Source organism: Aulonocara sp. 'chitande type north' Nkhata Bay, linkage group LG2 (assembly GCF_057382095.1).
Source record: "Aulonocara sp. 'chitande type north' Nkhata Bay isolate Kocher_YH1m ecotype deep benthic linkage group LG2, A_spYH_male_GT1.1, whole genome shotgun sequence".
Classification (NCBI taxonomy): domain Eukaryota; kingdom Metazoa; phylum Chordata; class Actinopteri; order Cichliformes; family Cichlidae; genus Aulonocara; species Aulonocara sp. 'chitande type north' Nkhata Bay.
Window position 1 is genome coordinate 3,348,483 of NC_141345.1, and position 19,992 is coordinate 3,368,474.

A 19,992-nucleotide genomic window follows, 5' to 3' on the forward strand; every position below is an offset into this window, starting at 1 on the left:
GTCTGAGGGCTCTGCTTGCTTAAAACTAGTTCATCTTTAGGTTTCAACCACGTCAAGGAGCCCATGGTAAGTTTTCCGTCACACATGTATGTTTATTGGTAGGATTTGTTTTGTTTATTTTGGGAGTTGTTTTTTTTTAAGGTGAATGAATGAATGTTACTGTCGCCCTTCAGCAGATGACCACTTGACTCGCACAGAAACCGTTTTCGTCTGCTGCCATGAACTCAATCAAAAGTCTGTCTTCTCTGGCCATCTGTTTCTGTATATTTATGTCAGCTTGTCCTCTGGGTTCAAGTAAGAGAAAAAAAATATTCAAAATATTGTATATTGTGTCATAAAATAATATGTGTATAAACAAAATAATTAAAAAATGTATTTCGTCTTTTGGGAAAGTTGATATTTAAACTTAAATAAAAATGAACTGTGAGTGATTAGGGGGGGGGGGGGGGGGATTTAATTTACTATATATCTTCTGTATTCTGTCTTTTTATATTTTTTTTCCATCTCTGTAATTTCTTCCCATGTTTTAATCTCAGCAGCCTTTGCTAGTACCAGCCTGTGGGGTAAGAAGCTGGTGTTTCAAGTCCAACCGTGTTTGTGGCAGTTACACTCGGGGGTTCCGGTACCAGCCCTCAGGGAGCTCAGTGTGTGCATGAGTTTACGTCGCACCATTTCAGCAGACTGGACAGGTTTTGAATACAAAGCTCCAGGAAACAGAGAGACGGAGCTGGGTCTTGGAGGCAAAAATGGAAAACTATTCGTAAAGATGTTCGGACATGAGTGGCAATATGAAAATAATCTTACAGTGAATGAGTGGCACTCTGTCTGTCTTACCTGGTCGGGGCAAGCTCAGCGACTAAGGATCTCCATCAACAGTACCTTTCTGATTGAAATATGTCTAACAACAAGCCAGCAACTGTCCAAAAACGGCACTCTCACTCTTGGTGTGTCTCATTATGTAAACGCAAATGGTGAAATCCAACCGGAGACTGGCACTAACTTGGTAGGTGAGATAGCTCTGTTTCGGATGTGGGCCAGAGAATGGAGCCTTGAAGAACTGAAAAACCTGAACTGTACAGATGGGGATTTGGTGAGCTGGGACCTAAAGCAGTGGACCTATAGCTGCCCCCCTGAGCCCAGCATCAACCTACACTGTGGTAAATACATTATGGGCTTTTATTTTTGCATTTCACAGTCATCTAGTTTGGACTATGCACAGTTTTCTAGCTAACAGGGAACTTCCCAGCAACATAAGCAAGCCTAAAATTCATATTCTGAAATATATTCTTATGAAACATGACTCACAAGTTTAAAGATAATGTTTTCTCAGTGTAACTTTCTTAAGATATTTTCAGTCTTCAGATGATAAAATATTTTTTGGGAAACTTTCCTCTGTGTGTTTTACATTATTTCATATGCAGCACTTTGAGCTGTTGTGTTGTGGAGATTTTGGAGCAAGACATTATGGGAAAATATATCAGTCTGCCCATCTGTAAACTCTTAGAGTGGTGTTCAGATAGCCTTGATGATGCATTCATGGTCCTCAGTTTTGGTGTCTTAGGCTGAAATGTCAAAGATGGCATTTATTTATTCTGGGACTTTTCACCTTACAAGATAAAAATTCCAGTTTTTCACCTGCTGGCCTGTTAAAGATTAGTCTCTGTGGAGTTTGTTTGTTTTCCTAAGCCTGCATGGGTTCTTTCCAGGTGCTCTGGCTTCCTCCCACATTCCAAAGACATGCATGTTGGGTTAATTTTAAAATGGCTATTGGTGAATGTGAGCTCAAATCTTTGTCCGTCGCTCTATGTTAGAGTTGTGATAGCATCGTGTGCAGGATGTACCTCCGCTCTCACTCAAAATCTGCTGGGCTAGGCTGGGTCCTTATAGCAAATATGAAAATGGGTGGATGATATTCCAAATGTTGGATATTTTAAATAAAGTTTAGTAAACAGAAAATTATCCACAAGGCATTGTGAGATTGCTCATGACAAAGTTAATAACAGTTTGAACTTATTAAAAATGTTTTTTCCTAAGATTCTGATATTGTTGAAATGTTTTGATAAGTCTTAAACTAACTTACATAACACTACATTAAAATTATGTATTATTTAAATGAGAGGGGGGATAATATTGCAGTTAGTAAACTATTTAAGATAATAACAGTTCATTTGTTCTTCTTTCTATATTTTTTTAGCATGTTCATTCTACACAGTCAAAATGGAGACGTGCATATTTAACACGTTAAACCCGGGAAATCTTTTGTTGTCACTGGAGGAAATCTCTAAAATCTGGGTAAGAAAAACTTGCCTGAATGCAAATACCCAGATTTGTCTATCACAGTAATTGACTGTCTCTGTCCTCTTTTACCAGTTGGAAAGCATTTTCCACAAAAACACATCTATCCATAGCATCTTAGTGTCATCCCCTTGGTAAGATGTTTTTTCAAAGCTAATCTTTCTCTCAGTACACCTAAAAACGCAGAACGCAAAACTACTAAATAAATAAATGACATACAAGTATCTCAAATTTGTGTTTGAGCATGGCCCTTTAGTTTAATAATAGAAATGCTTTCATTCTAAATGTTTGCTAATTATAACAGCTGTTCTTGACTCTCCTGTCTCTAATTTCTGTTCTCTCTGTTCCCATCCAGCAGTAGCTGCCCCATAGTTAATGATTCTGCTACTCTAGACAAAGACCAGGTACAATTTGATTTTCAGTGGAAAGAATCAGTAATGTTCTTCAAAAATAAACTAATTAATGAATAAATGAAAGTCTTTATTTTTCTAAGGAAGCAATCGTCCTACACAAACCCTGATATCTGTCATGAGACAAATAAGCAAATGAAACCACATAACTTTCCACTAAAGTTCTGAAAAATTTCTGTTATTTTCAGGAATTGGAACTGTTATCAAACACAATCTGTGACAGCTGGTAAGATTTAATAAAAACCTCGAAAAAACAAGAGAGAATCACAAATTACACGGCTGCAAACAAGCTCATGTATTTTGGATTTATTTCTAGCTTCAGCTGTGAAGTGCACATACATGTGAATCCTCCTGCTGATGTTGAAGTGGTTCAGACAGAGATTACAGCATTGCTTAGTTTGCGCTCCCCTTTAAACTTCCTTAATCTGTCAGTTCAGGGCAACGACATTGTTGTACTTCCTGTAGGTGAGTATACTCTGCATAGTTCGCTCACACACACATGCATGTAAAATAACCTTCTTTTGTACTTTAGTGCACTACTGGATTAGCCTAAAATATAATAATGTATGAACTTTCCACGTGTTTATATTTCACACCCACAGGCATAATTAGAACCAGTGCACATTCCTGCAATTCTAAATACATCTAATTGTACTTAAAGCTTTCTTTCTTTTTCCTTTCAGAGCAATTCTCCAATTCGACAGAACCTGCACCAACTGTCAGCTCCGGTATCGATACACCTGCCTGTAAAAATCTAACAATTAGAAGTGCATTGTCTAAATCGATTGCAGGAAATATGTTTTGTCATGTGAAGCAAAGTCTGCAAGACATTCCCCACAAGCTTTGTTATAAACATGTCACTTAAATTTGCAGAGACAACGCCAACTCTCAGTCCATCAGTTCATCCAACGACCAGAGAGCCTTTGCATGTCAATGACACTGCTGGTCAGTTCACTGCACGACTCACATAAATCACATTTATGAATTCGATTTGTTTCTTCAGTAAACAGGTTCAACTGTTTACTTTGTTATATCACAAAATGTCCATTCAAATAAATCACTGAATGAAATCAGATGATGGGCGATCTGCACAAGGACCCTGTTAAACAATAAAATGTTCACATCAATGTTCATGTAGATTCCCACAGATTAAATTCCTTTCTTTCAACAAAGTATTGAGAGAGTTTAAGAGGTGTTTTTTTAAAGTTTAGTTTCACAAGTAATCATAATAGTTACAGTTTTTCAAACACATTGTAGAATTAACTGTTCAACTGTTTTCCCTCCTGCTGTAGAACCAGATCAATTCTTTAGAGTTGATTTGGTCTTAAATATGACTGGAAACCCTTTGGATCCAAAGGATATCATTGAGAAATGGGTAAAACACTAATATAATTGCACTTGAAAGATACTTAGAAAAAAAAGCAAAACAGTTTAAACAAATTTCTTTTGTTTTTGGCAAAAGGTGAAAAAGCAGCTAGAGGTGAATAACACGATGAGTGTACTGAATCTTGACATAAAAGAGAATGCTGTCAGGTGGGTGGCAATAGAACTTCATTTTTATTGCACATTTTAGACCCTTTTAACATGTTTGCCATACAAATATGTCTGTCTAATATTTTATAGAAACATGGAGCATTATTTCAATTTAATGGTGAGTACGCGCTCAACTATAGAAGCAAGAGAGGGCCTATAAAGTAAAGTGGTGTATAATCCATTTTAATATTAGACAAGAACGACTCCATTTACGTTTAGCTGTCTCTGTTTCTTTCTTTAGATTTCTCAGGACCAACCAAAACAGTAAGTGACAATGAATATGGAAGAAAGAGATATATTTATGTCTGGTTTTCTGTAATACTGTAATTCAACTTCATTTATATTCAAATTCAGAAATACTTGTTAAAATCGGTGTCTCTAACTACTAACTGCATATTTCATTATCAGATATTACTGTGCCTTCCATGTTCAGGAATGCAACAAAAACACTGTGGCAGAAATTGAAATCCTAATTCAAGCTGCCTTGGTGTCAAAGTATCAAAATCACTCCATTATTATCCAAACTGTGGAAGTGATGATCAGACATATAGGTGAGCTATATTTCTGGTACAAACAAAAACCTAGGTAAGTTATGGAAGACTAACAGTATTTTTTTTTTCAGTGCCAAAAAACTGTTCAGAAGACACTAGCTTCACAATCTATGGAAAATACATATGGCCTGAAACATTTCCACAAAGAATCCAAGTAATGGGATGCATCACGCCAACATCAGAGAGAGCTTTCAGACTCTGGTAAGACATCATCATATTCCTAATCGGCAGATTTAATATTTGACCAGAGGCAATGACGCTTTAATAGCACTGTTTATCAGACTGTTAGACTGCTTTATTGCTATATAAGAGATTATTACACAATATCCCCCATATAATAACAAAGTAGGCTAATATTTGTTTATCAATGAGACAAGCTTTAGACAAGCTATGAAACATCAATTTATCTTGATAATGAAATATGGGGAAAAATAGGGTGTTATTTCTATTTTCTTTTAACTCGTTAAGATCTCTGTGATCTTTGTCAGAACTGCACACAGACAGTTCAGCAAGATGAGGAAAGCTTCTCATATAATGCCCTGTTCCAGCTACTCCACCCACACCATGTGCAATTCTGACCCCACAGACGTAAAACTGACGGATCCCTGCCAGCCCACAGCTCAATCTGAAAAAAAAAATCAATTTCCTTTAAGTTGATTATTAGTGTAATGACAAACCTCAGTTTTTTATGCTTCAATGATTGCATTATCACGACACGGAAATGACTGTGTAATAGGGGTAATCAATTTTATGATCTCTTAGTGAAACATTAAGATTACGCTAACGTTTATTAAAATCATTATTGGCCCAGGACAGCGTTGCTTTTTCTTCTTCTTTCTTTTTTCTTCCAGAAGCCAAGATATAGATACAGTGCGACTTTGTGCAACAACTTCAATTAGATCAGACCATAAAGATGTTTGATGTTCTCTTTTTATTATTTCCTCCTCCCTTCAATTCTCTGGTCTGTTTAGTAAGTTAGACATTGAAACTGACACGACCAGATGGGCTGATCCTAACATGAAGAACTGCCACCAACATCTATCAATATCGGACCTTAACAATATCACTGTCACTCCTGGTAAGAGGATCGACGTGCAGTCTGTTTTTATTCCCATTTCTTCACAACTTCAACACAAGCCAAAAAACCCTCTGGTGTTAATGATTTCCAGGTAATGCGGCTGAGGTTGTGGTGGTGATTCAGGACCTTGTAGTTATTCAGTTAGGCAATAGCTCGGAGCTCTCGCCTTCTCACCTGGAATCTGTGGTGGAAAAGCTCAGTGAAGTAGTCGATGAAAGCATCGTTAACTCTGCGGTTGGAGCCAACATCGTCACTATTGTTTCTGATATTCTGCTTTCCAACACTGATGTTACTCCGGTTTCAAACACGTAAGGAAAAATGAAAGTGTGACTCCTGCCCAAGTTTGATGAGCTGTGCATTTCTGAATCCAGTTCTTATTTACATGCTAATCTAAATTTTTTTCTTCCTTGCAAAAAGTTTCCTCAATCTGACAGACAGGATGGCGGATAATATGATATTCCAAGGTGAATCTGCTAATTTAACCGCTCCCCCACTGGGATTTTCCATGATCAATGTGGATCCAGAGGAATTCAGTGGTCTCACCTTTGGTGCATCAATTGTTTCACCAACTAAGAGCCCTGAGGTGAGAGGTTGGAAATGCTCTAATGAAGAGGGAAGTGAATTTGATATATTAGAAATTTCCCTTAATTACAGAAGTTATAAAATATGTTAAAGTAAATGAAGTGCTATATTTGTATTAACTCAATGCGAAAAACAAAAACAGTTTCCACCTGACTGCTTATAGGATAGATTTAGTTGCAATAATGCCCTTGAAAACACAGGTGATTGTTCTGGCAAACAGATATTGTGGCCTCAAGCAGTCATGGCAGATTGGGTTTTAACAGGAAAAGCTCCATGATCCATACAGGCAGTTTTAAAGCAGTGTGCAGCAATGTGACCCTGTTTTATTTTTCTTTCTCAGATGTTTGTCAACCAGGGCTTTGTGAATAAACCACATCCCACAGCAAATGCAACAATCTCTTTGCCTTCTGCACTCAATGATTTTTTCCCTACTGGAGGGAGAAATACAACTCGTGTTCAGTTTCAGTTTTATGGAACACACGAGCTTTTTCAGGTACTGTATTCTTCCCGTGCTATTTGTTACATTGTTTGTTAATTGTTGTTCTTGTTATTCTTTCTTCTTCAAAAATCTACAGTTTATTAGGTGTAATATTTACAACTTCGACTTTGGAAAGGTTGCTTTGTTTTTGAAATCTCTATAAATCCATAAAGCTGGAGCGAGGAGAAAATAAACCTAGCGTTGCATAAAAACACATAACACAACCACTCACAACTGTAACTAACTAGAGAAAATCAAAAAATATATATCTGGCTTACTGTAATAGGGTAAATTTGAGGTTTCACAGGGATATTAAGTGCCACATAACTTCTTGGCTGGATGCAGTGACCCCCTGTGGTGCCAGACAACCATTTTTTTCTTTACCATCACATAAGAGAGATAGCTAGATTCTGCTATCTTTGGATAAGGTCAGATTAGTTATTTCCCTTTTACACTTTTCATACTAACTTTATCCACGGGTTCTCGACTTGATGTTTACCCTACAAACACATTATCAGTTTAATCTACAGTATAGCTTATTTTGCAGGCTTAGCTTGATTCTACAGAACACTACCCCCTCCCACACACACACACAAGTGGGAAGTGCAATCGGATGCAGTTTTACTGGTGCATGGTGGACCTGCATGGCTCTGTCATCCTGGGTAAAACTGGCATGATCTGGTTGGAACTGGAATCAAAATAACAGCAGTTCCTTTTACTGGACAGCAGGAAGGTGTTAAGTTGTGAAACCAGTTGAGTTCATACACATATTGTTAGAGTAAACCAGTTGAAAGCACATGATCTCAGTGGCAGAACTCTACATATTTCTATATTTACAAATTAAATTAAGAATTTAGTACATCTTCAATGGCCTTTACAAAACCATGGCCCCACTGTTGTTGCTTACTACGATTCATTAATCTGGTTGTTGATGTGCTGGCCATTTTATTTTAAATAGGACCTGGACATAAACAATGCGCAGAGCAACTGGACATTGAACTCATATGTAGTATCTGCCAGCATCAATGACAGCAAAATCATGAACCTGGAAGATCGAGTAGTGGTGACCTTCAGTCATCAAATTCCTACAAAGGTGACAAACAAGTGCTGTTCAGTTTGTGAGTGATATGAAAGTGTATGGGACTCTAATATCATTCTACGTCTCGATATTTACAGCCACGGGACAAAGTACAATGCATGTTTTGGGATTTTTATAAGAATGGTGAGTCAAAAATTCTTTATTATTGGATTTAGTTGATTGACTGTAACTCCAAACCCCTAAATTTAATAAAGCTTTCAAAACTTTTGAAGCTGTGCATCTGTTGATAAAAAGATTTGTGTTTGTGTGCATGTGTGGGTGAATCTTTGCTGGTGTGTGTGTGTGTCAGGTGGGCGGGGTGGTTGGAACAGCAGCGGCTGTGAAACCGAGAGTATTTCTCCATATCAGACCAGTTGTCTCTGTGATCACCTCACACATTTTGCTGTGCTCCTGGTGAGTCATTGGTCTGTTTTTTGTTTTATAGATTTAACTAGAAAACAAACTCCTACAGGCGCCAACATACTGTGTGCAATCTGGTCAGTGCTGGCTGCATGGGTATTTTTCTGCCAGCAATGTGAGATAGTGGTATTAAAGTCACCATGTGTAAAAATAAAGTTGTTGTCATATTATTAGTTTTCCAATAGCTGTGAGAGGTAAAGCCCTGCTCTCCGTGCCTGTGTCTTCTTGATGCCACTGTAGGCGATGCCAGCGTTTAGGTTTTGTACTTTTTGTGTTTCAGAATGTCGAAAGAACTCCTTTCAGTAAGGTTAATGAACAGATTCTGACAGTGGTATCATATATTGGATGTGGTATATCCTCCATCTTTCTGGGCCTCACTCTACTCACCTACCTTATTTTTGAGTAAGTCACTGATACTGATGCTACAACTACTGACTTTGCATTGAAATAGATTTGAGCATATGAAAAGTCTATGGCCACCTACATTTGTGGTCAGAAGTTTCCATACACTGATCGTGGGCACAGATTTCATGGTATTTTGGGCCTTCTAATTATTTCTTTGAAGTGCTTTTTTTTCCAGGGTGAAATGATTGTACAGCGTACATCTTTGATGACTTTACAAAACAACACCAATGTGAGTGATTCTGAAGGTTCTACAATGTCAAATTCAAGACATATCAGCTTCTTGTTATTGATCATGATTGGCTGGTAGTTCTTAAACTTGTGGTGTACAGTCATTCCAAAGAAATCATTAAAAGCCCAGAAGTTACCCAAATTAACATAACAGTCGTGCTCATAATGAGTGTATGGAAATGTCTGTATATACTGAAATCATGTAGATAAGAAAATCTGTAGTACACAGTGATAATTTTGGAGTGACTTTTAAAGCATCAGTCTGCACTGTGGTCTCATTATCCATTTATTTACTACAGGAAGCTGCGACAAGATTACCCATCTAAGATACTCATCAACCTGTCATCTGCACTGCAGGGGCTGAGCATGCTCTTCCTTCTAAACACTTGGCTCTCATCTTTCTCCAATTATGCTCTTTGTATTGCTACTGCTGCAACGCTCCACTATTTCATGTTGGCCTCCTTCACGTGGATGGGCCTGGAAGCTGTGCACATGTATCTCGCATTGGTCAAAGTCTTCAACACATATATCCCCTCTTATATCCTCAAGTTCTGTATTATAGGATGGGGTAAGGAAACATTTCTATGTGCCCCTTTCTGTAGAAACAAAATTGCTCTGCCAGGTGGCTTTAACTGACACATTGGGTACATTAATGGATCGTGATTCTAATCTTAAATTAGATCAAAATAATAAAATGTGTTTATTGTGAAAGGAGTTACAGTTGTTGGAATTGTAGAGGACATATTAAAATAATTGGGATGGACAAACAGAATAAAGTTGAATTGTTTTCTCACAGGTATTCCTGCAGTAATAGTGAGCCTGGTGCTGGTCATAGATAAAGATGCCTACGGCAGTCTTGCTGATGAAGAAATTGAAATGGTCCTTGATTCCACTGAAGCATTGTAAATACTGCAGTTCCGCAATATTACTGATATGAATACTGGATTAGAAATGTAATTAGTCTAATAAACAAATCAAGAGAGTGCTAATTTGCACTGGTTAGTTTGTATGGATGAATGCAAAATATAAAAATAATGACGCTGCTGTGTCCAATTTATTATGTGCGTTTGAGTTGATGAACTAGTCGTCTCACAGTAGAAGCTTGGCTAAGTTAATGGCATTGATGGGATTGCTATAGCTCACTGTTTAAATTGCATTTTGACTTATCTAATTCTCCCTCTCTTCCTACAGCTGTTGGATACAGAATGACATTGTCTTCTTTGTGACAGTGGTGGCATTTATTGGTCTGACCTTGTTGTGCAACATGTCTGTCTTCATCATGGTTCTGATCCAAATTAAACGGATTGGGGCAAATAAGCTTGCCGCAAACAGCCAGGGCTCTGTGCTGGACTTGAAGGCGGTTGCCAGTCTCACGGTTCTGTTAGGCCTCACGTGGTCAATTGGCTTTTTTTCATTTGGGCCTGCCAGAGTAGTCCTGGTGTACCTGTTCGTTTTCCTCAACAGTTTGCAGGGTAAGACTGAGTTGTAGTTGCTATTAACTTGATACTAGCTGCACAAGTGTAACTAATTTCCATTGCTTCTGTAAGCATTTTTCCTAAATTCCAGTGATTTTATAATTTTGTTAGGGTTTTCTCATCTCACAAAGATTTTTCTTTTTAGAATTAGTACAAGTGTTAAGAAATCCTTAAGAGTGTTGTCAAGGCTAAGAGAAAAAGATGAACTAAAACACAAATTTATATCATTTTTAATGTCAAACTGAGTGCAATTGAACGTCACTGTTATTCTTCTTTTGTTTTGTTTTTTTCATCAAGGCTTCTTTGTGTTTTTGTTCCACTGCCTGATGAAGGAAAATGTGAGGAAACAGTGGAGAATCCACCTGTGCTGTGGACGTTTTAGACTCCGTGAATACTCAGGTAGCAGTTCATTTTGACATATAACAACACTGCAGCATAATAGCCACATGGTTGATAGGAAGCATTTTCAAGATGCAGTTTTTTGTATTTCTTGCCTTCCGTGTTCAGACTGGAGCCGCTCTGTGACAGTCGGTGACCGATGCAAAAAGAAGAATCTCGTTAACTCGGATTCGGTCACTTCTGGCAGCTCTCAGTAGGTTTCTGGCTCCTCAGCAGCAGCAGCAGTAAACCAACACCAGGGGGCATGAGTGGACATCTGGATGAATTCTTCAAAGTTTTCCGTTGTTGAATTACAAACAGAAAGCAAAAGGTTCAAAGACAAACTCCCCAGTGCAACTAATGTGCAGGGAAAGCTGAAATATGTCTCAGCTTCACGGAGAAAATGGGTCCAAAGCCATCACTTAAACTCGGTCATGAAAATTAAGCACTGCTTTGATGCAGAAAGTAAAAATCCATTAGAAATCAGTAAACGTGTAAAAGCCGTACAATTCATTTTAAAGGTTAAAATGATTCATTTTCACATCCATGCATTGTAGTGCTGTTTAAGAAATCTTTCTTTGTAACAAAGCAAAATGTAATGTTCTGCACACTCGATTATTATCCATTTAAATGTCATGCAAATATTGGAGCGTAAAAGTCGTTTTTAAGGTTAATTTCAATAGGATTGTAATGTAATAGGGATTTAGCTGACTTCTTAGAGTATATTTTCTGATATCCTATACAGGATTTGTCACGGCTTACCACTGTATAATGACAGTTTAGCTCTGTGCATGCAAGACGAGATTTAACCTATGACGTAATTTTATTCTTTAACTAAAATGAAATAAAACTGAGCACGTCTCCTTGTTTAAATAAATAGAAATGGCTATGATTTAGTTTAGCTTGTACACAGATTGTGTACATAGTTTAAACATTGCGTTCTGATGATAGTCTTGTGTTTCTCTGACAGTCGAAATGGCAGCACGAACTAAACTTACACAGATTTTGCTTTTATTTTTAGAGGGCAGAGAGCTCCATCTAAGTGATCTATGAAATTCACTGGTATGATTTGAAAAATGAATTAAAGTTAGATTTTTCTGCTGCCTGATGTGTTAACTGGGAAACCTAAAGCTCAGGTCACTTACAAGCTACAGTTAAACTCAAAACCCTTTTTGAAACTTGGACTGCATAATGTTTTAATAGCTTGTCGTTCAGGTTCTGAGGAAACCTGCTCGATAGCATTCTGTTCATAGCTCTGTGTGTTCATGAGTGCTCACACGCCCACCCAGGCTACCACATCCAGTAACTTTAGAGGCTCTGCGAGGGGAACGTTTTGTCTTAAGCAGAAAAGAAAAAGACCAAACGCCTGGCGTTGGTTCTTGGAATCAAATAGACAAAAGCCAAACGACTTTTTTTTTTTCCAATTGCTGCTCATCATTACTTTGATCAACCAGTCAATGCTAGGTTGCAGTCCTTGCTCACCTTTGGTCATCATCAGGTCAGGTAAGAGAAAGAAGTTACTAAAAATATAAGTGAAACGTTTTTATTAGTTCAGTCTTCTTACATGGAAGTTATTCTTCCTGTTCTCACAACAGGTTGAATGAGGTTTTTATACTGTATGTTTATCTCAATCTTTGATACTTTTAAGCTACACTGACTGACTTTTTTTTTAACAACCCATATGCATTATTAAGCATTTCAGCCCCCTGATTTTGACATTTTTGATTGCACATGCATAGTTTATATATTTCTTACTACCAAGTATCATATCAAGTGATATGTGTTTTTGTTTTAATTTTTATTATTATTATTGTCATTCAGTGCATTGATTTTGTTTTGGTGCATTACTTGTTATCATTTATGAACCCTAAATTTTAAATTTAGGTGTCCTTTACAATCTTGCTATTTGTGTTGAATGTTTTTACATGTTAATCATCATCACAGCAGTGCGTGGTGTGAGTCATAGGGCAGCAGGAGGACCTTTTGGCCTTTTTATTTCTGTGATCTTAATATTAAATAAGCGTGCTTGTGGTTTAAAAAAAATGAGCAGATAGGATGTAATATATCTGTCAGTGTTAAGTATATAATGTACGTGAATGTAATAAAATAAATAAAGTGAAAATAGGTTTTTAAGCTTTACAGTGATACTAACATATATAAGCTTTTTCATTCTCTAAACGCTCATAAGGTTTTGAGTTCCTTTTGTTTGTAAATAAATCAAAATTATGTATTATCTGTTCACCAGTCACAGCTGACCCATGGAGAGCAGAACAGACAGTCCGATCGCTGTTAGCGTGGAGCAGCACTCCAACTTCGTCATCCTGACATACTTCCAGGGGGACATTAACAGCATGGTGGATGCTCACTTCAACCGTGCTCTCAAGAAAGATTACAGTGCTAAGGAATCAGCAATAAAGACAAAGAAACACTCTAAAACTATTAAACTGGGTGAGAGTATAAACTTAACACTACATGGCCTCACTCTAACAGCAGAGTCAGCCAGTTTTATCTTCATTCTTTGACTGTCTGTCTTTGTCCCTACAGAGGACACAGCAAGCGCTTGTCAGGGCATTGCTATTGACTCCTACTCAATGTCACAGGTCTCCCCTGCATCACGTCTGCTGACCATCACCACTCCAAACAATACTTCTAGCTCCTGGTCTACATTCCCTACCAGGGCAGGAGAGGGCCCAGGGTTGTCATCAATTGCATACTCCCTGTCCCCAGATGGGTTAAGTCTCACTGGTCAGCAGTATGCCTCATCCCTCCTCAATCTACTGCACAGCGACCGGGGTGAAATGGGACCAGTTGCCTCCAGTTCCAAGCCCGAGCTCCTTCCCAGCTGGACAATACCTCAAGGGTTTAGAGAGTCTGTGGACCCTGCTATAGGCTTTGAACCTGGTAATTCTGCAGCTGTAATACAGAATGTTTACAAAAGCTTCCACACAGGAAAATGATAGAAATCCTTCTTGGATAGAGAATTGTCTTAGAATAAGGTTAAAAAAAATCCCTAAGAGGTTAAAAAAAAATATAAGGAAGTATAAAAGTAAATTCAGAGAAAGACAGGTTGCAATAATAATTAGTTAGAGTAGCCAATTAAAAACTTAAAAATTACTGCACTCACAGGAGCAATTAAATACTTTGAATTGACATACTTAATGTTTTCTGATTAGAGGATTTAAGATTTTCACTTATTTAAGATGATTATAATGGCTGTAAACTGTCTTCTGTGGTTCAGAAGGAGATTTCAAGTCTCTTTATGATCAGTGCAGTTTTGTGGCATCTTTGCATTATTTTCATGATCTATTCCAAATTGCACTGTTCCATTCTTTTTTAACAGGTTCCAGTATTTTGGATTTTGGCATGTATTCAGGAATATAAGTAAAAATACTTCATTTCACTAGTTTCCCCCAGTCCCTCAACTTAAAATGTAAAGCTTACATGCTTGAATGGTATTTGTGCTATTTTATAACCGAGAAAAAAGCGACAGCCAAAACAAAACAAGAAAAATGAAGTTAACACATTAAATCAGTATCATTAGTATTCTTAAATTATCTCTGATACAGTTGAATTCACAGGAAAGGAAGCATGCTTTATATTCCCATAACAGAACACCTGATCCACATTTAATATGAATTATTTATTAAGAAGGTGACTACTGTGGAGGTCTGCAGATGTGCCAGAGATTATTATAGAGGTTATTATACTACAAAAGTCTAATTGTTTTTGGAGTTTTTTAAACCCCAAAAAGCTGACACTTAATATTATAGCTTCCTTACTTGTAGCACTTAAGAGTTTTGTGCACTTTATTATAAAAATTGCTTCTCTGTTAAAAATAAAACACATATAAATTTATCACATTATATATTGCAGCAACATTTTACTGAACATGCACATCCTTTAGAACTAAGCATTTGTCCTCCGTTTTTCAGGACGGCATCTGGAAAAGAAGGACTTGCACTGGTACTGAAGGGAAAACAGCTTCATCTACTCTGTGAACCTGTGGCTCTGTAAAGCTACCTGTCTTTCTGTAGCCGTTTGTACTTGTTCGACGGGCCTGCAAGGATCATCTGAGAACGAACTGAGAGGAAAAAGCTGTGCGAAATGACCTCAGTGCCTTAGCATGTAGTAACTGGAATAATCTTTCTAAAAAAGAACAGTCTCTGACAAACTGGTTCTTCAAGTCCGTCATTCCAGAGCACTGTATGTGCTGCTGCTCTGTTTGTGGTGGAGTTGAATGAAGGCTTTCTCTTTCATTTGTTTGCGGGCATACTTCAGTAAATAGGCCAGTATTAAGAATGAACATGTTGTAAATGTAAGATTTTGACATAACTTCTAATTAATCAATTAAAGTTTGTTTGGATTGGACCTTTAGTTGAAGTGAAAATATTTTATGTACATAGGAACAGACGAATGAAGGATAATGTACTGTAATAATTACATATTTTCTGTAATACTGTCAAGGTAAGGTGTCTGATGGTGTAACAAGAAATCAGATTTACACAGTAGACAAATAAAACTCTCAGATATCATCCAATGTTAAACAGACATAATATTTTCATTCTGGTTTGAAAAATAACGATCATGCAACAGATAATCGTGTAAAATGAACAATGCTGACACCTTTTGGCATGTTTTATGGCTTTTGCAAGAGCATTTACCCAAATAATGAACTTAAACTTTGATTCTTTAAAGAACATTTGTTATTATATTTGTGTTGTTTTACTTAAATATAAGTTGTATGACTTTTAATTACAACTACTACAGCTACTTGTACTTTAATAAATGATGTGAATATTTCTTCAACTGCTGCTTCTGATTTACTTAAACATTAGTTCATATCACAAAAAGTATTATCCATCCATCCCCTTTATCCTTATGAGGGCTGTGGGGGGACTGGAGCCTATCCCAGCTGTCTCGGTGCGAGAGGCAGGGTGCACCCTGCACAGGTCACCAGTCTGTCGCAGGGCTAACACATAGACACAGACAACCATTCGCACTCACACCTATGGGCAATTTACAGTTTCCAGTTAACCTGTCCCCACTAACTGCATGTCTTTGGACTGTGGGAGGAAGCCAGAGTACCCAGAGATAACCCACACACACACAGGGTCACATGCAAACTCCACAGAAAAGACCCCGGCCTGATGGTGGAATTGAACTCAGGACCTTCTTGCTGTGAGGCAACAGTGCTAACCCCACGAGAAGTGCCACGAATATCAAAAATGAAACCAAAAGCATGGGCTCAATAAATAAATGTAAAGACTTTTACTCAGAAAAACCAGGCAAATAAATTACAAACAGAAAAAATAAAAACATTTAGAGCAGGTCATGGCAAGACCTTTTTTTTTAGCATTTACAGATGGATGGAAATGTAAAATGAGGCCAAAGGCAAAAATATATCACCAGTGGGGTGCTATGTGTATGTTCCTCGAGGAAGGTGCATGTTTCTTTAGGGTCCCCAGTAGCCTGTCTGCCTAAAATTCAAAGTATAGTATACATATCTACATATAGTTCCAGGTATGCAGGCCAAGATTTTTGATTTTCTTAGATTTTTCTTTAATGTTTTAGAAATTATACATTTTTACATAAATTCCTTTTATTTATCAGTTTAGTGCAAGAACACCTCAGGTATGAAAAAATAACTGTGAGTGGAGAGCAGGGAAACTTATTTGAGCAGAAAAGGCCTGCAGGTCGGAGTGGCATGGTCTGACAAAACCAGAAGGAATGAAAGAAGGTCAGAAACCATTTACAGTCATTGTGCTTCTTAATAAATAAATAAGTGAGACAACAAAGGTTTCATTTCATACTGCCTTACATACAGTGAAAAGTCATTATGGATACCACAGAGATTTCATTATTAATAACAATGACATGAATAATTGTCATCCAAAGTTAAACCCACATTCAATACAAACGTAAATCTGCTGCTATTTTATTACTGAAGAGAGATCCACTCCTGTGTGAAGTCTGCAGAATAAGCGCCGAATTAGAGCTAAATCAGACTGCCTTTCACAATTCACTGTGTTCTTGAAATCATGTATCAGCAGAAAGTGTCAAAAAGAGATGAGTTTCACATTAATCTTCACAGCAGGGTAGTATGGCAGGAATCATCACATTTATAATAATGACATCTTTTTGTCACGGTGCACTGGAGTAGGATGGATGAGGATGTTTTAGTTTCTTACTTATTTTGTCATCCTATTGTGCGAATTTTGACTTTAAAAAAAGAACTTTTATATGCGTCATGTGTCATTTTCTGAGAGCTTTAATTTGACTTTTGACCATTTTCAGCGATAAGTTCAGCATTACTGCTGCCGTTTTACATCCGTTTCCATATAGACTAACTATGTTTCTTTGAAAACACTGTTATTTATATGCAGCCCATGATAACTCTGAGTGGAATATGTTTAGTGTCAGCTCACCAACTGGTTTTTCTAATAGAGATGACAGTATATTTAACTGTTGACATTTTTCATGGTCACAGATGGAGGACGAGCTGTCTCCACATTATGAGGCTGGTCTAATGATGATGCTGAGTTATTATTAGTTTCTTTCCATCTGCTACTTCAATACAGCATGAATGGGTTACCAAATGGGCCTTCTGGGCACTGTTCCAACAGGCACAACCAGGTGCAGGTATTGGAGGATGAGGTAACTTTCAGGTGTCTGTACTCAGAGGTCTAACATCTTATAATTAAAGCTACTGGCCAACACCTTTATGTGACATTTAACATTCATAGAGCAGGAACATGTTGCAGCTATCACTAGAAAATAAGCACATAATAAACTTGTTTATGGCGGTTGAGCTGTAAAAGCAGCCTTACGGGGGTCTGTAGGCGAGCAAACCTGCCTGCTTATGGAAATTGATAGAATCACATTGGGTGGAAGCAAAGAATACTGTGTGAGCAGAACCAGCCGGTATCACAACTTCCACGCATACTACTTTCAGCTCCAGGCAAAGTTTGTAAACCACATAGTGTGAAAATAAAAAAGTCGTCATTATGCAATACTTTATACTTACTGTGTAACACCATTATAATGCTAAGCTTCTGTCAGTTGATTTCGATGTGTTCACTATACAGTTTTTTTTTCTAAATTTCAATATGCAAATGAAATTGATTTTTGACTGCATGAAATTAAAAATGTTTGGATAAATCCCATCTAAGCTACCACAAGGTGCAGTTAACTCTAAATGTACTTGTCTCTCTATAAAACAGCTTCCAGACCTGTTAATTGGCTGTGCATTGAGAGATACAACACACATTTGAGATGTGATATATTCATATGGAGTTACCTTAAATATAGTGGGTAATATGTAACATTTAAGAAATCAGGTTAGATTACTGACAGTTATAAAGAACTTAAGGTTTTATAAGCTTTAGATTTATATAAGATTTATATTTGTTTTGCAATATAAAACAGATGGGAAAATGTTCTACTGTAAAGATGTTGTTTGCTCACAATGCAGTATGGGGTATTTAAAGAACATATAGTTCATGTGAAAATTAAAAATATTGGTCTCCAACACTGACAAAATTCTGCAGTGTTTCAAGTCAATTACAGTGAAGTGTGCAAAGAGAATTCTTAAATGCTCACTTTCTTTTAAGACTGACAGTCTCTTAAAAACAAGAAGCAGGTGTGAAAAGAACTATAGAGGTTCAGATTGGAAGGGCTTCTTGTTAACAATTTAAGGATCTTTCTGGTATCTTTAAAAACACTGCAGAAAGAAGATTGGCAGCAGGTGTGAAGGGGGAAGAGCAGACAATTTGTGCCTCACCAGGGGGTCGGCGTGGATTCAGAAACCATGCAGGCTTGAAACCGTAATCCTCCTTTTTCTCTTGTGTCGAGCATAATCAGGCCAATCTAAGGCCTATGTTTGGGGGCCGGTGTTGGTAAGGCAATTGGCTCTGAAGTGATTACTGCCCACTGAGCTTTCGACAAGCCCGTGATGCTGATTGCAGAGTTGCAGAGAAGAGGGGCATAAGGAGTTTACGGTTGCTGCATGTGAGCTAATGGAACCAGTGACCTGCAGCATTTGAGATTTACCCTGCGTGATGGTGGCTGAATGATATGTATTAGTCAGATGTCAGTTGTGATTTCACTTAGGTGTGCTGTTTTTTTTAACACTTGCAGCTCTCTTCTCAGCATGTAAACATGCACACTGTCACACACACACACCAGGCAGCATCAGATAAAAATGTTAATCATTGTATTTAACGCATTATTTTAATGTGTTTTGTCTGTTTATTAAAAAACACAGCGTGATTTTAAAATGCATGTTTATATTCAGGATGATCAGAGAATATACACTTCTACCTGTAAACCCACTGTTCAAACTAGTCCAGTGCATTATTGCACATTTTGGTATCGATCCAATACCGGGTAAATACATCGCCAGTATTGTCGATACTAATAATAATACCGATACTTTTATCTTATAAAGGCAACTTATGTAGGGGAGAGTGGTGTGTCATGACTTCCGAGATTAATCATCAATTTTCAAATTCTTAACAGTTTAATGATGACTAAATCACTGTTAACACAACAAAACAACACTTTTCGTGTATTTTGAAACTGGGGTTTTTCGAGACCTTGAATGGAAATGTGGCTGTCTCTACAGGATCATTGGATCATTTCTGTTGTTTAAATTTATACAGGGTATAATTAAAATAACCTTACAAGGAACAAACGACTCATAAGAAAGAGGGACCGGAGAAACGGACCTGCACGAAGGCCAAGTATTGCATAAATAAGGATGATTTTGAACTGTGAATCCAGCAGAGCTTGTTTTGTGTAACCTAATAATATATGTAGCTAGAAAGAAGCACAGGAGGTTTTCTTTAAAAACCATATACTGATGTTTTTGCACATTTCAGACCCCAGAACATATATAGATAGAACGACATACCAGATGTTTTGTATTGTTTTAAGTTTATTTCTGTACTTAGGTACCGGCTTTTGCTCGTTACCAGTTATTTCCTCTATAGAAATTATACACGAAGGTTCGTTATGTGCTTCTGAATCTCTCTGAACTGTTAAAAACAGCAAGATGGAGACAGATAACTCTCAGATCTCTTA

General features: G+C 37.4%; 2 protein-coding genes across 4 annotated transcripts; both read left to right on the plus strand.

Annotated features, from left to right (window-relative positions):
• adgrg4a (adhesion G protein-coupled receptor G4a) lies at positions 1-12,022 on the plus strand. Of its 3 annotated transcripts, none has more exons than XM_086302309.1 (29): positions 1-66; positions 174-294; positions 537-1,157; positions 2,195-2,292; positions 2,371-2,429; positions 2,651-2,699; positions 2,894-2,931; positions 3,022-3,170; positions 3,389-3,433; positions 3,579-3,650; positions 3,998-4,080; positions 4,168-4,238; positions 4,329-4,356; positions 4,480-4,502; positions 4,647-4,789; positions 4,861-4,990; positions 5,761-5,867; positions 5,959-6,175; positions 6,285-6,450; positions 6,790-6,942; positions 7,886-8,020; positions 8,104-8,149; positions 8,316-8,419; positions 8,706-8,827; positions 9,358-9,626; positions 9,855-9,960; positions 10,250-10,530; positions 10,831-10,932; positions 11,041-12,022. In XM_086302309.1, the coding sequence occupies exons 2-29, from the start codon at positions 219-221 to the stop codon at positions 11,127-11,129; spliced, it is 3,582 nt and encodes a 1,193-aa protein (XP_086158435.1). In that variant the 5' UTR covers positions 1-66; positions 174-218; the 3' UTR covers positions 11,130-12,022. The 3 variants fall into 3 exon arrangements, with proteins under 3 accessions (XP_086158435.1, XP_086158443.1, XP_086158440.1); XM_086302317.1 differs by having other exon boundaries at positions 2,654-2,699; XM_086302314.1 differs by having other exon boundaries at positions 50-294.
• A 191-nt stretch (positions 12,023-12,213) lies between these two features.
• On the plus strand, positions 12,214-15,696 carry vgll1l (vestigial like family member 1-like). Its single transcript, XM_086302321.1, has 4 exons — positions 12,214-12,414; positions 13,157-13,359; positions 13,456-13,812; positions 14,844-15,696. Exons 2-4 carry the CDS (start codon positions 13,170-13,172, stop codon positions 14,879-14,881), a joined length of 585 nt encoding a protein of 194 aa, XP_086158447.1. The 5' UTR covers positions 12,214-12,414; positions 13,157-13,169; the 3' UTR covers positions 14,882-15,696.
• The last annotated feature ends 4,296 nt before the right edge of the window (positions 15,697-19,992 follow it).

Excerpts from the sequence above, each read along its gene's own strand:
- vgll1l (XM_086302321.1), top strand. The coding sequence starts at position 13,170 with ATGGAGAGCAGAACAGACAGTCCGATCGCTGTTAGCGTGGAGCAGCAC. Across the intron at positions 13,360-13,455 it reads CTCTAAAACTATTAAACTGG|AGGACACAGCAAGCGCTTGT; the intron begins GTGAGAGTATAA and ends TTGTCCCTACAG. Across the intron at positions 13,813-14,843 it reads TGCTATAGGCTTTGAACCTG|GACGGCATCTGGAAAAGAAG; the intron begins GTAATTCTGCAG and ends TCCGTTTTTCAG.
- adgrg4a (XM_086302309.1), top strand. The coding sequence starts at position 219 with ATGAACTCAATCAAAAGTCTGTCTTCTCTGGCCATCTGTTTCTGTATA. Across the intron at positions 2,430-2,650 it reads ATCTTAGTGTCATCCCCTTG|CAGTAGCTGCCCCATAGTTA; the intron begins GTAAGATGTTTT and ends GTTCCCATCCAG. Across the intron at positions 5,868-5,958 it reads CAATATCACTGTCACTCCTG|GTAATGCGGCTGAGGTTGTG; the intron begins GTAAGAGGATCG and ends AATGATTTCCAG.